Source organism: Oncorhynchus keta, chromosome 30 (genome assembly GCF_023373465.1).
Source record: "Oncorhynchus keta strain PuntledgeMale-10-30-2019 chromosome 30, Oket_V2, whole genome shotgun sequence".
Taxonomy (NCBI): domain Eukaryota; kingdom Metazoa; phylum Chordata; class Actinopteri; order Salmoniformes; family Salmonidae; genus Oncorhynchus; species Oncorhynchus keta.
The window spans coordinates 18645505-18666330 of NC_068450.1; the positions used below are offsets into that span (position 1 = coordinate 18645505).

General features: G+C 44.4%; 1 protein-coding gene across 26 annotated transcripts; it reads right to left on the reverse strand.

The window, feature by feature from the left end:
• Positions 1-466: 466 nt before the first annotated feature.
• On the reverse strand, positions 467-20315 carry LOC118363238 (hyaluronan mediated motility receptor-like). 26 transcript variants are annotated; one of them, XM_052487957.1, is made up of 23 exons: positions 20152-20315; positions 19652-19756; positions 18166-18251; positions 15667-15744; positions 12315-12503; positions 11858-11944; positions 10111-10222; positions 9777-9842; positions 9608-9681; positions 7177-7250; positions 6647-7014; positions 6267-6403; positions 5973-6187; positions 4552-4656; positions 3841-4053; positions 3182-3752; positions 3074-3139; positions 2948-2989; positions 2715-2905; positions 2381-2447; positions 1986-2162; positions 1625-1760; positions 467-1035 (listed from the first exon to the last, which is right to left on the reverse strand). In XM_052487957.1, the coding sequence occupies exons 1-23, from the start codon at positions 20195-20197 to the stop codon at positions 1022-1024; spliced, it is 3219 nt and encodes a 1072-aa protein (XP_052343917.1). In that variant the 5' UTR covers positions 20198-20315; the 3' UTR covers positions 467-1021. The 26 variants fall into 26 exon arrangements, with proteins under 26 accessions (XP_052343917.1, XP_052343920.1, XP_052343923.1 ...); XM_052487960.1 differs by lacking the exon at positions 3074-3139 and having other exon boundaries at positions 2948-3013; XM_052487963.1 differs by lacking the exon at positions 2948-2989 and having other exon boundaries at positions 2715-2863.
• Positions 20316-20826: the final 511 nt, after the last annotated feature.

Consider the following 20826-nt stretch of genomic DNA (forward strand, 5'->3'; position numbering starts at 1 on the left):
TCAGGCGGGGCATAACAGTAACGTCAACAGGCCCATGTCAGGCAGGGTATAACAGTAACGTCAACAGGCCCATGTCAGGCAGGGTATAACAGTAACGTCAACAGGCCCATGTCAGGCAGGGTATAACAGTAACGTCAACAGGCCCATGTCAGGCGGGGTATAACAGTAACGTCAACAGGCCCATGTCAGGCGGGGTATAACAGTAACGTCAACAGGCCCATGTCAGGCGGGGTATAACAGTAACGTCAACAGGCCCATGTCAGGCGGGGTATAACAGTAACGTCAACAGGCCCATGTCAGGCAGGGTATAACAGTAACGTCAACAGGCCCATGTCAGGCAGGGTATAACAGTAACGTCAACAGGCCCATGTCAGGCAGGGTATAACAGTAACGTCAACAGGCCCATGTCAGGCAGGGAATGTCAAGAGGCGTGTATGGAATGTATGGAATGATCCCACATCAAAAACACACTCCCTACATTTATTTAAAACAATCTTCCCGCTTCTCTCAGTGTGAAGGAAGAGAGAACATGTGGGGCTTTATTTACAAGAGTCAGGCTGTTGGACGAAAGTAAAAAGGTAAACCAGTGAAAAGAGAACTTACATTCCCATCTACTGGAAATAAGATGGGAATGACTCAAACAAACTAAATGGAAATTAATAGAGCTAAACTTGTACAGTGTATTTGCATTATATACAACTATGTTATGTTGAAGAAAACAAACATTGTGTTTAATATGAATGCTGTAGCAAAAGAATGACGGCCATGTTTCATACTGGTACTGACATAATTGCTCTATAGGATGGAAAGATAAAGGCCTTTGTTTCTGCTAAAACATATACAGGGTTGCAAACACCCCCACCCCCCTTGAAGATTCATCAAGTAGCTTTTCAGAGCATTTGGTATCAAATGACAATTAAATATTAGGCAAGACCATTACATCCTCTTGACTCAACAGGAGGCGTCCTGTTCACCCAGGAAAGTTGGTGCTTTCTATGAGGGTCTGTCCATTGTTTACCTTTCAACAGCGGTTTCCTAAAAGACACAGGATTAGAGTTACTTTTATTTAGTCCCCTGATGAGGGGTACATTTCAGGTTTTAAAAAAAGCTTCTGAAGTTTGCAATTTAGACTCAAATTTCAGACTTGATTTTCCCCAACAAAAATGTCCATTAATTATAATCCACATTTCCCATTGCTGCAGGATTATTTTCCCGCTATAGCAATCTAGCTCAAATTAAGACCAGACACCTGTAGCTAGCTATCTTGAAGCTAGATATACCCTACGCAAACAGGCATTAGTGGACATTTGTCAGTTCTTGGGCAGATTCATCTAGAAAAAGCATTCATAAAATACATGAACACTTCACACATGAGCCAAAAACAGCTGTGTGACACAGGTTGGGCCAAATTGTTGTTGTAAATTCACTATGTGAGCATAGATCAAGACAGGCAGAGTAGAGGTGATGCCATTGAAAGACAACCTGAACCAACTGCCATGCAGCCAATGTGATTGATATTCATCAGGATATTTTCTGTCAGACAATGTTCATGTGACGGTTTATGTCTTTAAAAATCTGACAAATGCTGTCAGACTCACGAAAAACAACGCTGGTGTGTACTCACCCTGTCTGAGAGGTGCGGCAGCAGGCTGCTCGTTCTCCTTGCTGTCCAGGTGGTTCAAGGCTTTGATGGGGTCAACCCTGCGTTGGGGCTGGCCTCTCTTCTGACGAGACACCTGGGCACGCAGCTTAGACAGCTCCTACACACACACACACACACTTTACAATCATGTCAGACTGTAGTACACCCAACAAGCTTTTACCAACACCATTCCCTTCATGGATTTAAAAGAAGTGGATATATGAAAACAATGGTCAATAGTAGAACTAAAGTGTGTGTGTTGCTATAATCATATTTTGTTAACTCTAATATAGCCGATGCTTATACAGTATGTAAATCTGTAAACCAGACGGAGGCATCTGACCTGTTTGAGGGAGACGTTCTCATCTTTGAGCTTCACCACGTGTCTGATCTTCTGTTTCTGGTTCTGGTGGCCCAGCAGACGAGCGTAGGCGTCCGCGAGCCGGGTCAGCTCCTCCTGGTTTGCCCCATTCTCATTCAGTAGCGCGTCCCGTTCTGCAGCAAACCCATTCAGCTGCTCCTGCAGGGCCAGACCAACCGGAGGGAGAGATGGGGGTACATAGAATTTGAAACAGTAGAATGGGCTCTCCCCCGTTTAAGTCAATGATGGGTGTACCCCTTCTATTCATATGGGGAAATATACATGACCATTGGCAGCAACACAGAAGAAAACATCTCAGCAGAACTACATTTCCCATAATGCGGCAGTGGTGACCCCTTGCCTCGGCTGTGACTGACCTGGAAGGGCTTGACCTTAGTGTAGAGCTCCTCGTACCGTCTCCTCCAGTGTTCTGTCTCTGCATCACTGAGAGACAAAAGGACAGAGTTGGAACAGTGTATTGAGAGCCTATCCTTTGGTGTTATAATACCATTGTCTTCTACTTGATGATCTGGGTGCGTATTCACAAGGTCTCAGAGTAGGGTGTGGCTCCAGGGTCAGTTCCCCTGTCCATGCAATTGCATTTATTCATTCATCTGAAAGGGGAAACTGATCCAAGAACCACACTCAGACAGTTCATGAATACAGGCCCTGATCTTCACAGCCCAGTAAGTGCTTCCTGGTCCTCCTCACCTCTTGTCCCGAGTTGCCACCAGCTGTCTCTGGAAGTCTCTTCTCTGTTCCTCCATCTCCCACTGGAGAGTCACCTTCTCCTGGACAACTGGGTCCACCTGGCTCTGGAGAGAAACCACCTCCTTGTCCACCTGGCTCTGAAGAGTCACCTTCTCCTGGACAACTGGGTCCACCTGGCTCTGGAGAGTCACCTTCTCCTGGACAACTGGGTCCACCTGGCTCTGAAGAGTCACCTTCTCCTGGACAACTGGGTCCACCTGGCTCTGGAGAGTCACCTTCTCCTGGACAACTGGGTCCACCTGGCTCTGGAGAGTCACCTTCTCCTGGACAACTGGGTCCACCTGGCTCTGGAGAGAAACCTTCTCCTGGACAACTGGGTCCACCTGGCTCTGGAGAGAAACCTTCTCCTGGACAACTGGGTCCACCTGGCTCTGGAGAGAAACCTTCTCCTGAACAACTGGGTCCACCTGGCTCTGGAGAGAAACCTTCTCCTGGACAACTGGGTCCACCTGGCTCTGGAGAGAAACCTTCTCTTCCATCAGTTCTAACTGGCTTTGGAGACTCGCTCTCTGTTCTTCTGCCTTCATCAGTCGGTTGTGTATTAGTTCTACCTGGTCCTGAAGGCCCCGTTTGTCTATTTCAAACATCTCCACTACCGTTTTCAGTTCATCCCTCTCTTTCTCTACCTCCATGTGGTTCTCTAGACAGGGCAGATCTTTCTTTACCTGATCCTCCATCTTCTCCAACTGGGTGTGAAGGCTCAGTTTCTCCTTTTCAACCTCTCTTACCAAGCACTGAAGAGCTAGCTTCTCCTCCTCTAACACCTCCACCTGTCTCTCTAGCCTCCCCACCTCCTCTGACATCCATTGCTTCAAGTCTCTTCTCTGCACCTCCCGCTCTCCTTTCTCCTGCTCCAGTAGCCTTTGAACCTCCTCTTTCTCCATCCTCTCCTCCTGCAGCTGTCTCTGCACCTCCTCCTCAGCCCTCTTCATCTCCTCATCTCTCTGAGCTAGACGAGTCTGTGCCGCCAACAGCATTCTAGAGGGGAGGTGGGGGACCGAGAGAAGGGAGAGTGTCAGAGGTTGCACATTCAATCACCAAATATTGAGAAGCATTATGAGCTCACCTTGCATACTCCGCTCTTGCTTTCTCCTGAGCCAGCTGGTCAGCTAGATGTTTCTCCTGCTCCCCCTCCATCTCCTCCCTCACTTTCTTCACCTCCACCTCTTTACACTGATTCACTCTCTCCATCTCTTCTTTCATCTGCTTCGTCACCCTCTCCACCTCTTCCTCCAGCGCTCTACCCCTCTCCTCTGCTCCCTTCAGGGCCTGCCTGGAGCTGGTGGAACAAAATACACATTTTGAAGTCTTAAAGCCGATTTATGCTTGATCTGGGGATGTGGTGTGGAGGCTCCGTACGGAGGGTGTGACAATTGCAGGGCCTCCGGAGGCCAAATCAAGCTCCGTACTGCGATGCCATGCATCTCCCGCCAAACAAATTGCAATGCAGAGAGCTCCATATATCTCTGCATTGGCGGTAGGGGGCAGTACGTCCTGTATAAACACAAACTCACTTACTCCAAGACAACAGCAAGAAGTTAGACTGCCCTGAACTGTCATTAACGCTGTACTGACAAAGCAGAACCCGATTGACCATAAATCAGCTTTTACAGAGCCATGACTGCGAATACTTTAACCCAACGTTAAAGGGACAGTTCACTTAAAATTAAGTTTCAGATGTTTTCATCCATCAAAAGTTAACTTTAGTGAAACAAGAATGAAAGTGGGTTTTTTCCCTTTAAACACATTAGTATTGGACAACAGGTCAACTCCGCACCTCTCCAGTTCAGTGGCCAGGTCTCCTATCTTGCTGAGGGAGGTGGTGAGTTCCTCCTGCAGGCTCCTCATGGTAGAGTGTACCACCTGCACGTCACTGCTCCTCCTGGATGGAGATACAACACACAACGTTGAAAGGAACAGTTTGAGCAAAGGGGAGGTGCAGAATTCCTAATCTTAGTCACATAACAGGGCTCGACATTAACACTTGTCCGCTTTCCCAGTATAAGAAAAAAAAACATGTCAGGGAAGCAGAATATAGATTTAAGTTGCCCGATTGGACAAGTAAAAAAATAAAATCGCAATATCAAGAATATACTGATTATTGGATCAGATTGTCTCCCAATTTCTGTAGACCGCGTCAGAGAATAATTGTATTGCATTGACAGGCACAAGCTGTCTCCACCGATCCCCGGGGGGCGCCGGTCGTCTCCACCGATCCCCGGGGGGCGCCGGTCGTCTCCACCGATCCCCGGGGGCGCCGGTCGTCTCCACCGATCCCCGGGGGCGCCGGTCGTCTCCACCGATCCCCGGGGGCGCCGGTCGTCTCCACCGATCCCCGGGGGCGCCGGTCGTCTCCACCGATCCCCGGGGGCGCCGGTCGTCTCCACCGATCCCCGGGGGCGCCGGTCGTCTCCACCGATCCCCGGGGGCGCCGGTCGTCTCCACCGATCCCCGGGGGCGCCGGTCGTCTCCACCGATCCCCGGGGGCGCCGGTCGTCTCCACCGATCCCGGGGCGCCGGTCGTCTCCACCGATCCCCGGGGCGCCGGTCGGATCCCCGGGCGCGGTCGTCTCCACCGACCGATCCCCGGGGCGCCGGTCGTCTCCACCGATCCCGGGGCGCCGGTCGTCTCCACCGATCCCGGGGGCGCCGGTCGTCTCCACCGATCCCGGGGCGCGGTCGTCTCCATCCCCGATCCCCGGGGGCGCCGGTCGTCTCCACCGATCCCCGGGGCGCGGTCGTCTCCACCGATAGCCCCGGGGCGCCGGTCGTCTCCACCGATCCCCGGGGGCGCGGTCGTCTCCACCGATCCCGGGCCGGCCGTCTCCTGTAATCCCGGGCGCCGGTCGTCTCCACCAATCCCCGGGGGCGCCGGTAGTCTTCACCAATCCCCGGGGGCGCCGGTCGTCTTCACCAATCCCCGGGGGCGCCGGTCGTCTTCATCAATCCCACTGGCCGGGATGTCCTTGTCCCACTGCGCTCGGCAGTGACAAGTGACTCGAGCTTTCAGTCAAGCCCTGCATAATGAGTAACTATTTGGGATGCAGTCTTCGATTCAACTAAACCTGTAGCTAAACTCCACGGCAACTCCAGCCAACCAACTTCTCTTATTTGAAACACTATTTCAAAGGATGTTAAAAGCAAAGCAAAGCGCATTTCATTCATGTTTTTAGTTCCGCGTTAAACCTCCAGACTCACCTGTATAGCAGTGCTCTGGCCTCAGTCAGCTCTCTCTCCAACTCGGTCTTCTCCTGTTGGAGACCCTGTAGAGCCTCCCCTCTCCGCTCATCCTGAAACTCCAGAACTGACAGCACTCCTAGAGCCTCCTCCAACTCATCCTCCAACTGTTTTCTTTCCTCCTCTGTCTCCTCCCTCACCCTCTCCAGCACTGAGGCCAGGGAGGCTGCATGCTCCTGGGGAGAACGATAGGAGTCAGATGTAGGATTTTAATGGGTGCCATATTGGATTCAAGTCATCCCCAACACCACTAACCTTTTCCTGCTTCAGCTCCTCAACCAGGGAGGTGTATGTCTGCTCCAGCTGCTCCTGCACCTCCTCCTCACTCCTCCTGTTCTCCCGCAGGAGGCTCAGCTCTGCCTTCAGCTCCTCCACTCTCCCCTGGCTACTAACTAAAGACAGATAGAAAGACACTTGAATTAGAGCCCACACTGATAACAACAACCTAGAAACAATACCCCAAAACCTGACCCTTCAGGAAAACTGGAAAAGGGTAAGATCCAAAATTCCTGATAAATCTGCTTAAGATAAGTTCCCATTATAGCCATTATTTCAGATCTACAAGGAACCATCAAGAGTCTAGTACTTTAGGGTATGTCAGTAATATAAATTAGGGACTATGATTGTTTGTGTACCTCTCTCCTCCTCCAGGACCTTGCACTTCTCTTCCAGGGGAGCTACTTTCTCATCCAGCTCCTCCCCTGTCCTCCTCAGCACCTCTCGCAGCCGCACTAGCTCCGCCTCTTGCTGCCGCACTGCAATCTGGGAGTCAGAAACTTCCTGGTTGGCCTGTTGCATCTGTACCTCCATCTCTCCCAATGCCTTCTGAGAGGACATCAGCTCCGCCTCTCGCCGCTCCAGAAGCTTCTCCGTCTCCTGCAAAGCATCACGGGAAGCCTGCAGGTCCTGTTGACCTTTCTCTGACTCCTCCTCCTTCTGACGGAGAGTGTTCTGAGAGTTTTCAAGCTCCGCGGTGCACTGCTCAAGTTCGTGCTCAAGGTGGCTGAGAGAAAAGGACATGGTGTGAGATCAGCTGTTGTTTTGCATGTCAACCAAGACAACTTGGAAACTGATGTCATCAATTTCAACGTGGACAGAAAAATAAACCCTGAATTTCAATGATTCTGAAAGAAGTTGTTCAGGGAGGACATGTGCATTTGATCACCCCAGTTTCTCCTTCTGAGACTCAGAGATGCTGTTCACCATCTCGGTCTTCCCATGAAGCTTCATACGCAGATCCTAAGGAGACACAATAGCATGTTATAACAGCCTCAATTAGAACTATTTTCTGTCTATGTTGAAAACCCGATGTAAGCATGATCATGGACCAGTCAAGTAGTTTCTCCATACACATTTCTTCCCTCAGTAAACAGTATGTTTAACAGGCTCCCGAGTGGCGCAGCATCTGTGTTATAGGCGTCACTACAGACCCTTGTTCGATCCCGGGCTCACAACCGGCCGTGATCAGAAGTCCCATAGGGCAGTGCACAATTGGCCCAGCGTAATCCGGGTTAGACCGCCATTGTAAAATAAGAATATGTTCTTAACTGACTTGCATAGTTAAATAAAGGTTAAATAAATGTTTTAAAATGTTAGTATTTCATCTCTTGTTCCCTCCCTCCACAGTTGAATCATCAACCTCTCCTTCCTTCTATCCCTCCCTTATTAAGCCCTCCCCAAAGAATTGGAAACATTCCCTTTGAGATTTAAAAAAATATTACCATTCCTCTCCCTTATCGAATGGTTTGTCCTGTCTAAACTAGTTTCATTTGACTTGCTTTGTGTGTGTCTCTCCTTACATGTTTCTTCCCTCAGTGACCAGCATATTATTTCCTGGATGTGTGTGTCTCCTTACATGTTTCTTCCCTCATTGACCAGTATATTAGTTCCTGGATGTGTGTGTTCCTGGATGTGTGTGTCTCCTTACATGTTTCTTCCCTCAGTGACCAGTATATTATTTCCTGGATGTGTGTGTGTTTCTTCCCTCTGACCAGCATATTATTTCCATGTTTCTTCCCTCAGTGACCAGTATATTAGTTCCTGGATGTGTGTGTCTCCTTACATGTTTCTTCCCTCAGTGACCAGCATATTATTTCCTGGATGTGTGTGTCTCTCCTTACATGTTTCTTCCCTCAGTGACCAGCATATTATTTCCTGGATGTGTGTGTCTCCTTACATGTTTCTTCCCTCAGTGACCAGTATATTAGTTCCTGGATGTGTGTGTCTCCTTACATGTTTCTTCCCTCAGTGACCAGTATATTAGTTCCTGGATGTGTGTGTCTCCTTACATGTTTCTTCCCTCAGTGACCAGTATATTATTTCCTGGATGTGTGTGTCTCCTTACATGTTTCTTCCCTCAGTGACCAGTATATTATTTCCTGGATGTGTGTGTCTCCTTAGTTCCATGTTTCTTACATGTTTCTTCCCTCAGTGACCAGTATATAGTTCCTGGAGTTCCTGGATGACCAGTATATTAGTTCCTGGATGTGTGTGTCTCCTTACATGTTTCTTCCCTCAGTGACCAGTATATTAGTTCCTGGATGTGTGTGTCTCCTTACATGTTTCTTCCCTCAGTGACCAGTATATTATTTCCTGGATGTGTGTGTCTCCTTACATGTTTCTTCCCTCAGTGACCAGTATATTAGTTCCTGGATGTGTGTGTCTCCTTACATGTTTCTTCCCTCAGTGACCAGTATATTAGTTCCTGGATGTGTGTGTCTCCTTACATGTTTCTTCCCTCAGTGACCAGCATATTATTTCCTGGATGTGTGTGTCTCCTTACATGTTTCTTCCCTCAGTGACCAGTATATTAGTTCCTGGATGTGTGTGTCTCCTTACATGATGTGTGTGTCTCCTTACATGTTTCTTCCCTCAGTGACCAGTATATTAGTTCCTGGATGATGTGTGTCTCCTTACATGTTTCTTCCCTCATTGACCAGTATATTAGTTCCTGGAGTGACCAGTATATTAGTTCCTGGATGTGTGTGTCTCCTTACATGTTTCTTCCCTCAGTGACCAGTATATTAGTTCCTGGATGTGTGTGTCTCCTTACATGTTTCTTCCCTCAGTGACCAGTATATTAGTTCCTGGATGTGTGTGTCTCCTTACATGTTTCTTCCCTCAGTGATCAGTATATCAGTTCCTGGATGTGTGTGTCTCCTTACATGTTTCTTCCCTCAGTGACCAGCATATTATTTCCTGGATGTGTGTGTCTCCTTACATGTTTCTTCCCTCAGTGATCAGTATATTAGTTCCTGGATGTGTGTGTCTCCCTACATGTTTCTTCCCTCAGTGACCAGTATATTAGTTCCTGGATGTGTGGGTCTATCCTTACATGTTTCTTCCCTCAGTGACCAGTATATTAGTTCCTGGATGTGTGTGTCTCCTTACATGTTTCTTCCCTCAGTGACCAGTATATTAGTTCTTGGATGTGTGTGTCTCTCCTTACATGTTTCTTCCCTCAGTGACCAGCATATTATTTCCTGGATGTGTGTGTCTCCTTACATGTTTCTTCCCTCAGTGACCAGTATATTAGTTCCTGAATGTGTGGGTCTCTCCTTACATGTTTCTTCCCTCAGTGACCAGTATATTAGTACCTGGATGTGGTCGTTGGCTGTGTCCAGGTAACCCTGAAGAACATTGACCTCCTCTCTCAGCTCCTGGATCAAAGCTGAGAAACAGGGATACAGCACATGGTTAGAATCATACCATCTAAAGGAGGAATTATACAGAGGATGGGAGAATGGACATAAACACACAACTTACCTTGCAGCGTATCCATATCATTCTCCAGCTCCTCGTTCTGGACTTTGGTGTCATGGTGGAGGTCCTCTGAAAACCAAACATTACATTTAAAAAAACGTTTTTTTGTCCAACTGAGCCAGGTACTGTATTAGGGGTAAGGTGTCAACACAGGCTTGTTTGACTATTTTAATCCATCTCTTAATTTTAAATTGTGTTAATCTTTCTCACCTTTATTAGTTTAGGACTTTGAACTAGATTTTGTTGGTAAGAAATGTCCTGTATAAAAAACATTTGATTGACTGATAAGCACTAGGCAGGTTAACGATGAGGTGTCAGTGAGGTCAGGCGTTCTCACCCAGGTCCTTGTTCCTCTCCCTCAGGGCGGTGAGTGTAGCTCTGGCTGCCTCCAGGTCTGTCTCCAGCAACTTCACCTGGCCCTCTGTACTGATCTGGAGGAAACTCAGCTCCTGATAGGACAACACAATATCAGCACACACATTAATAATTTAGAGCGAAAGAGGTGTGTAAGGCAAACACCACTCTAGATAGACAGGATAGTAAATGGTGTGTGAACAGGGCCACATTCAGTCACCAAACCTTGCAGATAGAAGTGTGATGAATAGAGCGGTCATGACGTTGGCCTGGGGGTAGGTTTATGACAGTCATAAATACACCCCCCCCCCCTTTCCTCTCTCTACCCTACTGATGTTACATTTGTAAAAACCTTGGTTAACAGAGATTCTGGGAACATCAGAAGGTGGGAGGAAGTGAACTATATTCTGGTAATCCGAACAATTGAACATATGCGGTGGTACTTAATGAATATGATGTCAGTTCGGTTGTCATCTGAGATATTCTCATCAATGATAAGATGACAAACTCTACAGTGGAAAGTCTACATTCACATGGAATTGTTGTTCAATTTAAATGTTTGAATATGAAATGATTTGTGATGGGATGAAATGTGATTTTAGCTTCTGAATGTAAGATTTGGGTTTTCATAAGATAGGGCTCTGCTCAATCAGTGGCCCGCCCCTGTGAAGGGACATGGGCTATAAAACTGTTCAAACACGCCCTCCTCTCCCTTCCTTCTCAGCCCTTGACGACAATGTAACCTCCTGTTCCGAGGATGTAGGACAACGGTCCGATGACAGAACGGTTCAGATAATAACTACAGAACGAAACCAACATCAGTGTGAGCTTTGGTTGCAAATGGTATGAACTTTGAACTCTTATTCACTACAGAAGTGATACTTCCTAGCCGTTGAGTTATCAACAGCAGCTGCAAACGAGGGTTAGGAAGGAACAGACAAGAGTATCCCATCTGTCACACAACGACACTACTCCAACTTATCCAATTGACAACCAGAGACATTATTCAAAGGACAGAGGACTCTGTTTGGCAACACGGTCAGAATAAATATTAATTGCATTTTCCTTTTCCAAATGAGCGGTAATTTAGAATGTATCATACTGTATTTAAGATAGCACAGCTTCTCCCCGTGTCCCTCAGTCTTTCCACTCTTTCACTCAAACCCAGCCCTTTTCTTTTGTGTAACAAGCTGTCATATCTGTTCCGCCTGCTAGGGACGTTTTCCTTTATGATGTAATTTGTAATCAAGTTATGATTTAATTATATGCATGTGTAATTCTGTGTGATTATTTAGTAAATAAATAATTAAACCCAATTTTGTATTGCTGATTGTTAGCCAGGGTTCGTGCAGATAACCAAGAATTTACAACTTTCAGATGAGACTGAATTAAGATGACGATTAATATTGACTGCTATTGATGTAAACTATTACTAGGTCTTTAAGAGTTTATTCGGGAGATAACAGCTCTATAAATATTATTTTGTGTTGCCCGACTCTCTCGTTAATTACCTTTACTCGATTAGCTCAATCAGGTAATAGTAATTACGGATAAATTATTTTATAGACTAGCATGTCATATTACTTAATCCGGCATAGCCAAAGACACGACAGAGCCAAACCTGGAAGATAGAAATACCATGAATAGAGCCAACGTAGTAATTTATTTGACATATTAGTATGTTCTATACAGCATATTTCAATCTGAAAATTTGAACACTTTAGGTATACCTTGTCATTGACGTCCAATTTGTTTCTGGCCTCCATCAGCTCCATTGACAGAGACTGGATCTTCTTCTTAGTGGTGTCTGCAGAAACCTGGTGGAACACAACACAATCAGACATTTACAAAACACGGTACAAACAGAAAATGCAAACATTTCTAATTGAACAAGTTGGGGGGGGGGGTAGTACCCAATAACAGTATTGTTTTGTCAACTAGACCCAGATAACCCATAACCAGTTTATTATACCTTTCTAACCCTGCAGTTAAATACTTTTGCTTTAAGACCATTGGGCCGGTTTCCCAAGCACAGATTAAGCCTAGTCCAAGACGAAAAAGCATTCTTAAAAATTGAGATTCTCCATTGAAATAGCTTTTAATTTCAGCACTTGGCCAAATCTGTTAGGAAAGCAACCCATTGTGTTGAGCATACCAACGTTTCACTACCATCAACCACCACATTACCTTGTTCTTGAGGAACTCGTTAGTCTTCTTAAGCTCAGCCAGCTGTCTCTCCAGGGTGGTGACGTTAGCTGCCAGACCAGTCTTCTCCCTGACCGCAGACAACAGCTTGGCCTCCACCTTCCTCAGCTCCTCCTCCAGGGTTACCAGGCGCCTGTCCTGCTCCCCGCGCTGCTGCACCAGGGACCGGATCTACAGGAGGGAGGGAGGAGACAAGGTGGATCAGTGCATTAGATTGAAGGAAGAAAATAAGGCGTGCAGTAAGGTAAGTCACAGCAGCTGTGATAACTGGAAAACCTTGTGTCCACATTAGAGGTCGACCGATTAATCAGAATGGCCGATTTCAAGTTTTCATAACAATCGGAAATCTGTATTTTTGGACGCCGATTTTGCCGTTTTATTTTTTTAAATATATTTTACAACTTTATTTAACGAGCGAAGTCAGTTAAGAACACATTCTTATTTTCAATGACAGCCTAGGAACGGTGGGTTAACAGCCTTGTTCAGGGGCAGAATGACAGATGTTTACCTTGTCAGCTCGGTGATTCAATCTTGCAACCTTGCGGTTAACATTTGAACATCTTGGTCATGTTCTGATATAATCTCTACCCGGCACAGCCAGACGAGGACTGGCCACCCCACATAGCCCGGTTCCTCTCTAGGTTTCTTCCTAGGTTTTGGCCTTTCTAGGGAGTTTTTCCTAGCCACCGTGCTTTTACACCTGCGTTGTTTGCTGTTTGGGGTTTTAGGCTGGGTTTCTGTACAGCACTTTGAGATATCAACTGATGTACGAAGGGCTATATAAATAAATTTGATTTGAACTAGTCCAACGCTCTAACCACCTGCCTCACGAGGAGCCTGCCTGTTACGCGAATGCATTAAGAAGCCACGGTAAGTTGCTAGCTAGCATTAAACTTCTCTTGTAAAAAAACAATCAATCATAATCACTAGTTATAACTAAAATAACTACACATGGTTGATGATATTACTAGTTTATCTAGCGTGTCCTGCATTGCATCTATTCGATGCGCATTCGCAAAAAAGGACTGTTGTTGCTCCAATGTGTACCTAACCATAAACATCAATGCCTTTCTTAAAATCAATGCAAAGTAGTATATATTTTTTAAACCTGCATATTTAGCTAAAAGAAAGGTTAGCAGGCAATATTAACCAGGTGAAATCGTGTCACTTCACTTGCGTTCATTGCACGCAGAGTCAGGGTATATGCAACAGTTTGGGCAGCCTGGCTCATTGCGAACTAATTTCCCAGATTTTTACGTAATTGTGAGATAACATTTGAGGTTTTGCAATGTAACAGCAATATTTAGACTTAAGGATGCCATCCGTTAGATAAAATACGTAACGGTTCCGTATTTCACTGAAATAAACGTTTTGTTTTCGAAATGATAGTTTGCGGATTTGACCATATTAATAACCTAAGGCTCGTATTTCTATGTTATTATGTTATAATTAAGTCTATGATTTGATAGAGCAGTCTGACTGAGCGGTGGTAGGCAGCAGCAGGCTCGTAAGCATTCATTCAAACTGCACTTTCGTGCATTTTGCCAACAGCTCTTCGCAATGCTTCAAGCATTGCACTGTTTATGACTTCAAGCCTATCAACTCCAAGATTAGGCTGGAGTAACCGATGTGAAATGACTAGCTAGTTAGCGGGGTGCGTGCTAATAGCGTTTCAAACGTCACTCGCTTTGAGACTAGGAGTGGTTGTTCCCCTTGCTCTGCATGGGTAACGCTGCTTCGAGGATGGCCGTTGTCGTTGTGTTCCTGGTTCGAGCGAAGAGAGGGACGGAAGCTATACTGTTACACTGGCAATACAAAAGTGCCTATAAGAACATCCAATAGTCAAAGGTATATGAAATACAAATCGTAAAGAGAGAAATAGTCCTATAATTCCTATAATAACTACAACTATAATAACTCAAACTTCTTACCTGGGAATATTGAAGACTCATGTTAAAAGGAACCACCAGCTTTCATATGTTCTCATGTTCTGAGCAAGGAACTTAAACGTTAGCTTTCTTACATGGCACATATTGCACTTTTACTTTCTTCTCCAACACTTTTTTTTGTTGCATTATTTAAACCAAATTGAACATGTTTCATTATTTGAGGCTAAATTGATTTTATTGATGCATTATATGAAGTTAAAATAAGTGTTCATTCAGTATTGTTGTAATTGTCATTATTACAAATACATTTTAAAAATAATTTAAAAAAATAAAAATAAATAGGCCAATTAATCTGTATCTGCTTATTTTGGTCCTCCAATAAATCGGTATCAGCGTTGAAAATTCATAATCGGTCGACCTAGTCCACATCCATGATAAGTCTCTTGTCACTAATTTTCATTTAACTGGTAACACTGACAATGTATGCATGCTATTGGGACAGACAATATACAATGCTCAAAAAAAATAAAGGGAACACTAAAATAACATCCTAGATCTGAATGAATGAAATATTCTTATTAAATACTTTTTTCTTTACATAGTTGAATGTGCTGACAACAAAATCACACAAAGTATCAATGGAAATCAAATGTATCAACCCATGGAGGTCTGGATTTGGACTCACACTCAAAATTGAAGTGGAAAACCACACTACAGGCTGATCCAACTTTTATGTAATGTCCTTAAAACAAGTCAAAATGAGGCTCAGTAGTGTGTGTGGCCTCCACGTGCCTGTATGACCTCCCTACAACGCCTGGGCATGCTCCTGATGAGGTGGCGGATGGTCTCCTGAGGGCTCTCCTCCCAGACATGGACTAAAGCAGCCGCCAACTCCTGGACAGTCTGTGGTGCAACATGGCGTTGGTGGATGGAGCGAGACATGATGTCCCAGATGTGTTCAATTGGATTCAGGTCTGGGGAACGGGGGGGGCCAGTCCATAGCATCAATGCCTTCCTCTTGCAAGAACTGCTGACACACTCCAGCCACATGAGGTCTAGCATTGTCTTGCATTAGGAGGAACCCAGGGCCATCTATATTATTAATCTCACGCTACCACTAGAGTGAAAGCGTCGCCAGCATTCAAAAGTGACCAAAACATCAGCCAGGAAGCATAGGAACTGAGAAGTGGTCTGTGGTTATCACCTGCAGAACCACTCCTTTATTGGGGGTGTCTTGCTAATTGCCTATAATTTCCACCTATTCCATTTGCACAACAGCATGTGAAATTTACTGTCAATCAGTGTTGCTTCCTAAGTGGACAGTTTGATTTCACAGAAGTGTGATTGACTTAGAGTTACATTGTGTTGCTTAAGTGTTACCTTTATTTTTTTGAGCAGTGTATATATATATTTTCTCCTCAAACCAGTCTGTATAACTAGGCTACCTCTTTCTCCAGGAGTTTCTGCTGTTTCATCTGCATCGATTGGCCGCTCTTGTCTTTCTTTGACATGGACCCATCAACCTGGGTGAAGGAGGAATGGAAGAATGAATTGCAGAGGGCCACTACATTAAGGTTCAAGGGACAGTTCAGGATTTTGACAATGAAACCCTTCATTTACTTTCCCCAGAGTCAGATGAACTCATGGATACTATTTTACGTCAATGCATTCAGTTTGAAGGAAGCTGCCAACTAGAATTAGTGCTATTGCTAACTAGTGTTAGTGCAATGACTAAGTCTATGGGATCAGCTAGTATGAGAATAACTATCAGGCTAGGTGTTCTTGTAGAATTTCAGTCATTGCGTTAACACTAGTTAGCATTTGCTTCCTTCATTTATATTACCTTTATTTAACCAGGTAGGCTAGTTGAGAACATACTGGACAGACAAAAATGGTTTACATTATGTTATCTGACTCTGGAGAAGTAGATAAAGGGCGCCATTGACAAAATCCTGAACTATCCCTTTAAAGTACCAGGGGTGTATCCATTAGTCAGATTCAGTTGCAAAACATTTCGCAAACAGAAACGGTTTCCCCAAAAAGAAAACATTTCGCAAGGAAAACAAGAGTTTATATTCGACAAATTCAAGTAGGTCCCTCCCAGTTTCATTATGTTTGCTTCCATTTAGTTCCTAGAGTAAACTATCAAATCTGACAAGGTTATCTTGATGATGTGGCTGTGCCAACCAGGGAGGATGTGTTTATTATGTAAACACCAACTTACTAAAACATACATTTGAATGAAACTGAGTGGCAGAGTTTTTACAGCTAATGTCGGTTTGCCTGGGGCTGATGTCGTGCAGGTGTACACACACACACACACACACACACATACACACACAGTCGTGGCCAAAAGTTGAGAATGACACAAATACTAATTTTCACAAAGTCTGCTGCCTCAGTTTGTATGATGACAATTTGTATATACTCCAGACTGTTATGAAGAGTGATCAGATTAATTGCAATGAATTGTAAAGTCCCCTATGCCATGCAAATGAACTGAATCCCCCCCAAAAAACATGTGAGTGTTGACAAGGACAAGGCTGGAGATCACTCTGTCATGCTGGTTGAGTTCGAATAACAGACTGGAAGCTTCAAAAGGAGGGTGGTGCTTGGAATCATTGTTCTTCCTCTGTCAATCATGGTTACCTACAAAGGAAACACGTGCCGTCATCATTGCTTTGCAAAAAAATGGCTTCACAGGCAAAAGGATATTGCTGCCAGTAAGATTGCACCTAAATCAACTATTAATCGGATCATCAAGAACTTCAAGGAGAGCGGTTCAATTGTTGTGAAGGCTTCAGGGCGCCCAAGACAAGTCCAGCAAGCGCCAGGAACGTCTCCTAAAGTTGATTCAGCTGCGGGATCGAGGCACGACCAGTACAGAGCTTGCTCAGGAATGGCAGCAGGCAGGTGTGAGTGCATCTGCATGCACAGTGAGGCGAAGACTTTTGGAGGATGGCCTGGTGTCAAGAAGGGCAGCAAAGAAGCCACTTCTCTCCAGGAAAGACATCAGAGACAGACTGATATTCTGCAAAAGGTACAGGGATTGGACTGCTGAGAACTGGGGCAAAGTCATTGTTTGGGGCTTGTCCGGAGAAGACAAGGTGAGCGCGACCATCAGTACTGTGCCATGCCAACAGTAAAGCATTCTGAGACCATTCATGTGTGGGGCTGCTTCTCAGCCAAGGGAGTGGGCTCACAATTTTGCCTAAGAACACAACCATGGATAAAGAATGGTACCAACACATCCTCCGAGAGCAACTTCTCCCAACCATCCAGGAACAGTTTGGTGATGAACAATGCCTTTTCCAACATGATGGAGCACCTTGCTATAAGGCAAAAGTGATAACTAAGTGGCTCGGGGGAAAAGATTATTGATATTTTGGGTCCATGGCCAGGATACTCCCCAGACCTTAATCCCATTGAGAACTTGTGGTCAATCCTCAAGAGGCAGGTGGACAAACAAACACCCAAAAATTCTGACAAACTCCAAGCATTGACTTTGCAAGACTGGGCTGCCATCAGTCAGGATGTGGCCCAGAGGTTAATTGACAGCATGCCAGGGCGGATTGCAGAGGTCTTGAAAAAGAAGGGTCAACACTGCAAATATTGACTCTTTGCATCAACTTCATGTAATTGTCAATAAAAGCCTTTGACACTTATGAAATGCTTGTAATTATACTTCAGTATTCCATAGTAACATGTGACAAAAATATCTAGACACTGAAGCAGCACTTCATGATAATTCATATTTGTGTCATTCTCATAAAATGTTGGCCACAACTGTACATGTAATAGTGCCAGACCCTGGATGCTTGTGTGTGTCACTCTGAATGGGAGTCTGTTGGGTGACTGGTGTGGTGTAGTTGTTGAGCGGCTTCACTGCATGTATATTGTATTTTGTGGATAATCAATAAAATAAAAAATAAACACCAACTTACCAGGCCATCCACAGACATGGTCCTACGCACAGCCACAGGTGACATGGGAACATCTTTAGAAGGAGATGGTGGTGGGATGAAAGGAGCTGAATGGAGAGAAAATTGTGAAATTACAATGGTGTAGAAAGTAAAAACATCGAGGCTGTACACTACCGGTCAAAAGTTTTGGAACGCCTACTCATTCAATGGTTTTTCTTTATTTGTACTATTTTCTACATTGCAGCACAACAGGGAAGACATCAAAACTATGAAACAACACAGAATCATGTAGTAACCAAACATATTTTATATTTCAGATTCTTCAAATAGCCAAACTTTGCCTTGATGACAGCTTTGTACACTTTGCATTCTCTCAACCAGCTTCACCTGGAATGCTTTTCCAACAGTCTTGAAGGAGTTCCCACATATGCTGAACACTTGTTGGCTGCTTTTCCTTCACTCTGAGGTCCGACTCATCCCAAACCATCTCAATTAGGTTGAGGTCCCACTAAGCGCAAACCAGATGGGATGGCTTATCGCTGCAGAAAGCTTTGGTAACCATGCTGGTTAAGTGTGCCTTGATTTCTAAATAAATCAGACATTGTCACCAGCAAAACACCCCCACACCATAACACCTCCTCCTCCATTCTTTATGTTAAACACACATGCAGAGATCATCCGGTCACCCACACCGCATCTCACAAAGACACGGCGGTTGGAGCCAAAAATCACAAGTTTGGACTCCAGACCACAAGACAAATTTCCACTGGTCTAATGTTCATTGCTCGTGTTTCTTGGCCCAAGAAGGTCTCTTCTTCTCATTGCTGTCATTTAGAAGTGTTTCTTTGCAGCAATTCGACCATTAATTAAGGCCTGATTCACAGTCTCCTCTGAACAGTTGATGTTGAGATGTGTCTGTTACTTGAACTCTGTGAAGCATTCATTTGAGCTGCAATTTCTGAGGCTGGTAACTAATGAACTTATCCTCTACAGCAGATGTAACTCTGGGTATTCCTTTCCTGTGGCGGTCCCCATGAGACAGTTTCATCATAGCACTTGATGGTTTTTGCGACCACACTTCAAGAAACTTTCATAGTTCTTGAAATGTAAGTATTGACTGACCTTCATGTCTTAAAGTAATGAACTGTCATTCTCTTTGCTTATTTGAGCTGTTATTGCCATAATATGGACTTGGTCTTTTACCAAATAGGGCTTTCTTCTGTACACCCCCCTACCTTGTCACAACACAATCACAAATAGAAAATATATTTTGATTTATTTCACACTTTTTTGGTTAGTACATGATTCCATGTGTTATTTCATAGTTCTGATGTCTTCATTATTATTATACAATGTAGAAAACAGTAGAAATAAAGAAAACCCCTTGAATGACGTGCTCTAAAACTTGACAGGTAGTGTAGATCTACTGTCAAAAGTCTTAAAGTTATTTGGTATGACAATCATTTTGTTTAGAGTAGAGCTTCAGATGTCTGACAGTTAAACTCACCACCACTGGCTTTGAGCAGTTTGAAGCGCTCTGATCGGTGGAAAGAGGCAGGTCCCTTCACCTCTCCTGGTTTCAGCTCATATGTGCCCGGTGCTGGGGCGCAGCCTGTACAAAACATGATGAAAACACAAGCAGCCCAATTCTCATGTTTTGCTCAATTATTGTCAAAAGTGAGAGAAAAAAATATCAGAATTGGTCTGCCTGTGTAAAAGCATTGGCATGACTATCAACATAGGTATCCAATTAACTACCGTAACCGACGTTGACGTTTTGCCCTTTGCTTGGTGGATTAGAGTAACGTTTACGTTAACTAGCTAGTTAGTAAACAATTGTATACAACATATTGTTGGATAGCTACATTAGCGCTAATCTAGCTAACGTTTTAGCTAACTAACGTTAGATTAGCTGGCTAAATTACTTAAAGCAGCCAACGTTAGCTAAGCCAAAGAAAGCAACGTTAGTTGGCTAGGTTTGCTCAGCTAAATAATTATTTAACTTACCGATATTTTCATTAAATCGTTTCACTGGAGCTCTTGAAAAAGACATGACTTAAGTTTGGACGAAATAGTTCACTCGAAAATTAGTAGCTCGTTTAAAAAGTACAGCGACGCAGGAAGAGTTCTAACGCTCTGATTCAAATTCAAAACTCCAGTATCAACACGTGAGGTATCCCGTTGACCTATCAAAACTAGCAACGTCATAACGTCGAGAAAAGACGACAGGGATTTAACCAATCACAGCAGAGGAAACGAGACTTCCGCCAGCGCCCACTGACTTCTGATACATATCGAATACACTGTGGCTATCTTCAAATGCCTACGGAATGTTCAAGTTACAATGTACATGGTCATACATGATTCTTAGTACATTTTCAGTTAACACATTTTTTATTTAATGGAAATGCAATTTCATTTCCTTTTGCAGGACCATTCGTTGTACATCTTTATATTCTCTTTTACACCTTTTTTGTATCTCAAAACATGATCACTTGGACAACAATATCATGAACAAAAGCCTGTCACAAACGTACCCTTCACAATATATCGCTCTTCTTTTCATGCTAACATGTTGGAAAATGATGCACTGATAACTTTTACTTATCAATAGATTCACCCATTCAATGAACATTAAGGTGTAGTTGTGTGGATGAAGATAATTTAAAAAACGACAATTGG

Excerpts from the sequence above, each read along its gene's own strand:
- LOC118363238 (XM_052487937.1), bottom strand. The coding sequence starts at position 20,197 with ATGTCTTTTTCAAGAGCTCCAGTGAAACGATTTAATGAAAATATCG. Across the intron at positions 9,843-10,110 it reads GGAGAGGAACAAGGACCTGG|AGGACCTCCACCATGACACC; the intron begins GTGAGAACGCCT and ends TTTGGTTTTCAG. Across the intron at positions 4,657-5,972 it reads GCCAGAGCACTGCTATACAG|GAGGAGCAGTGACGTGCAGG; the intron begins GTGAGTCTGGAG and ends ATCTCCATCCAG.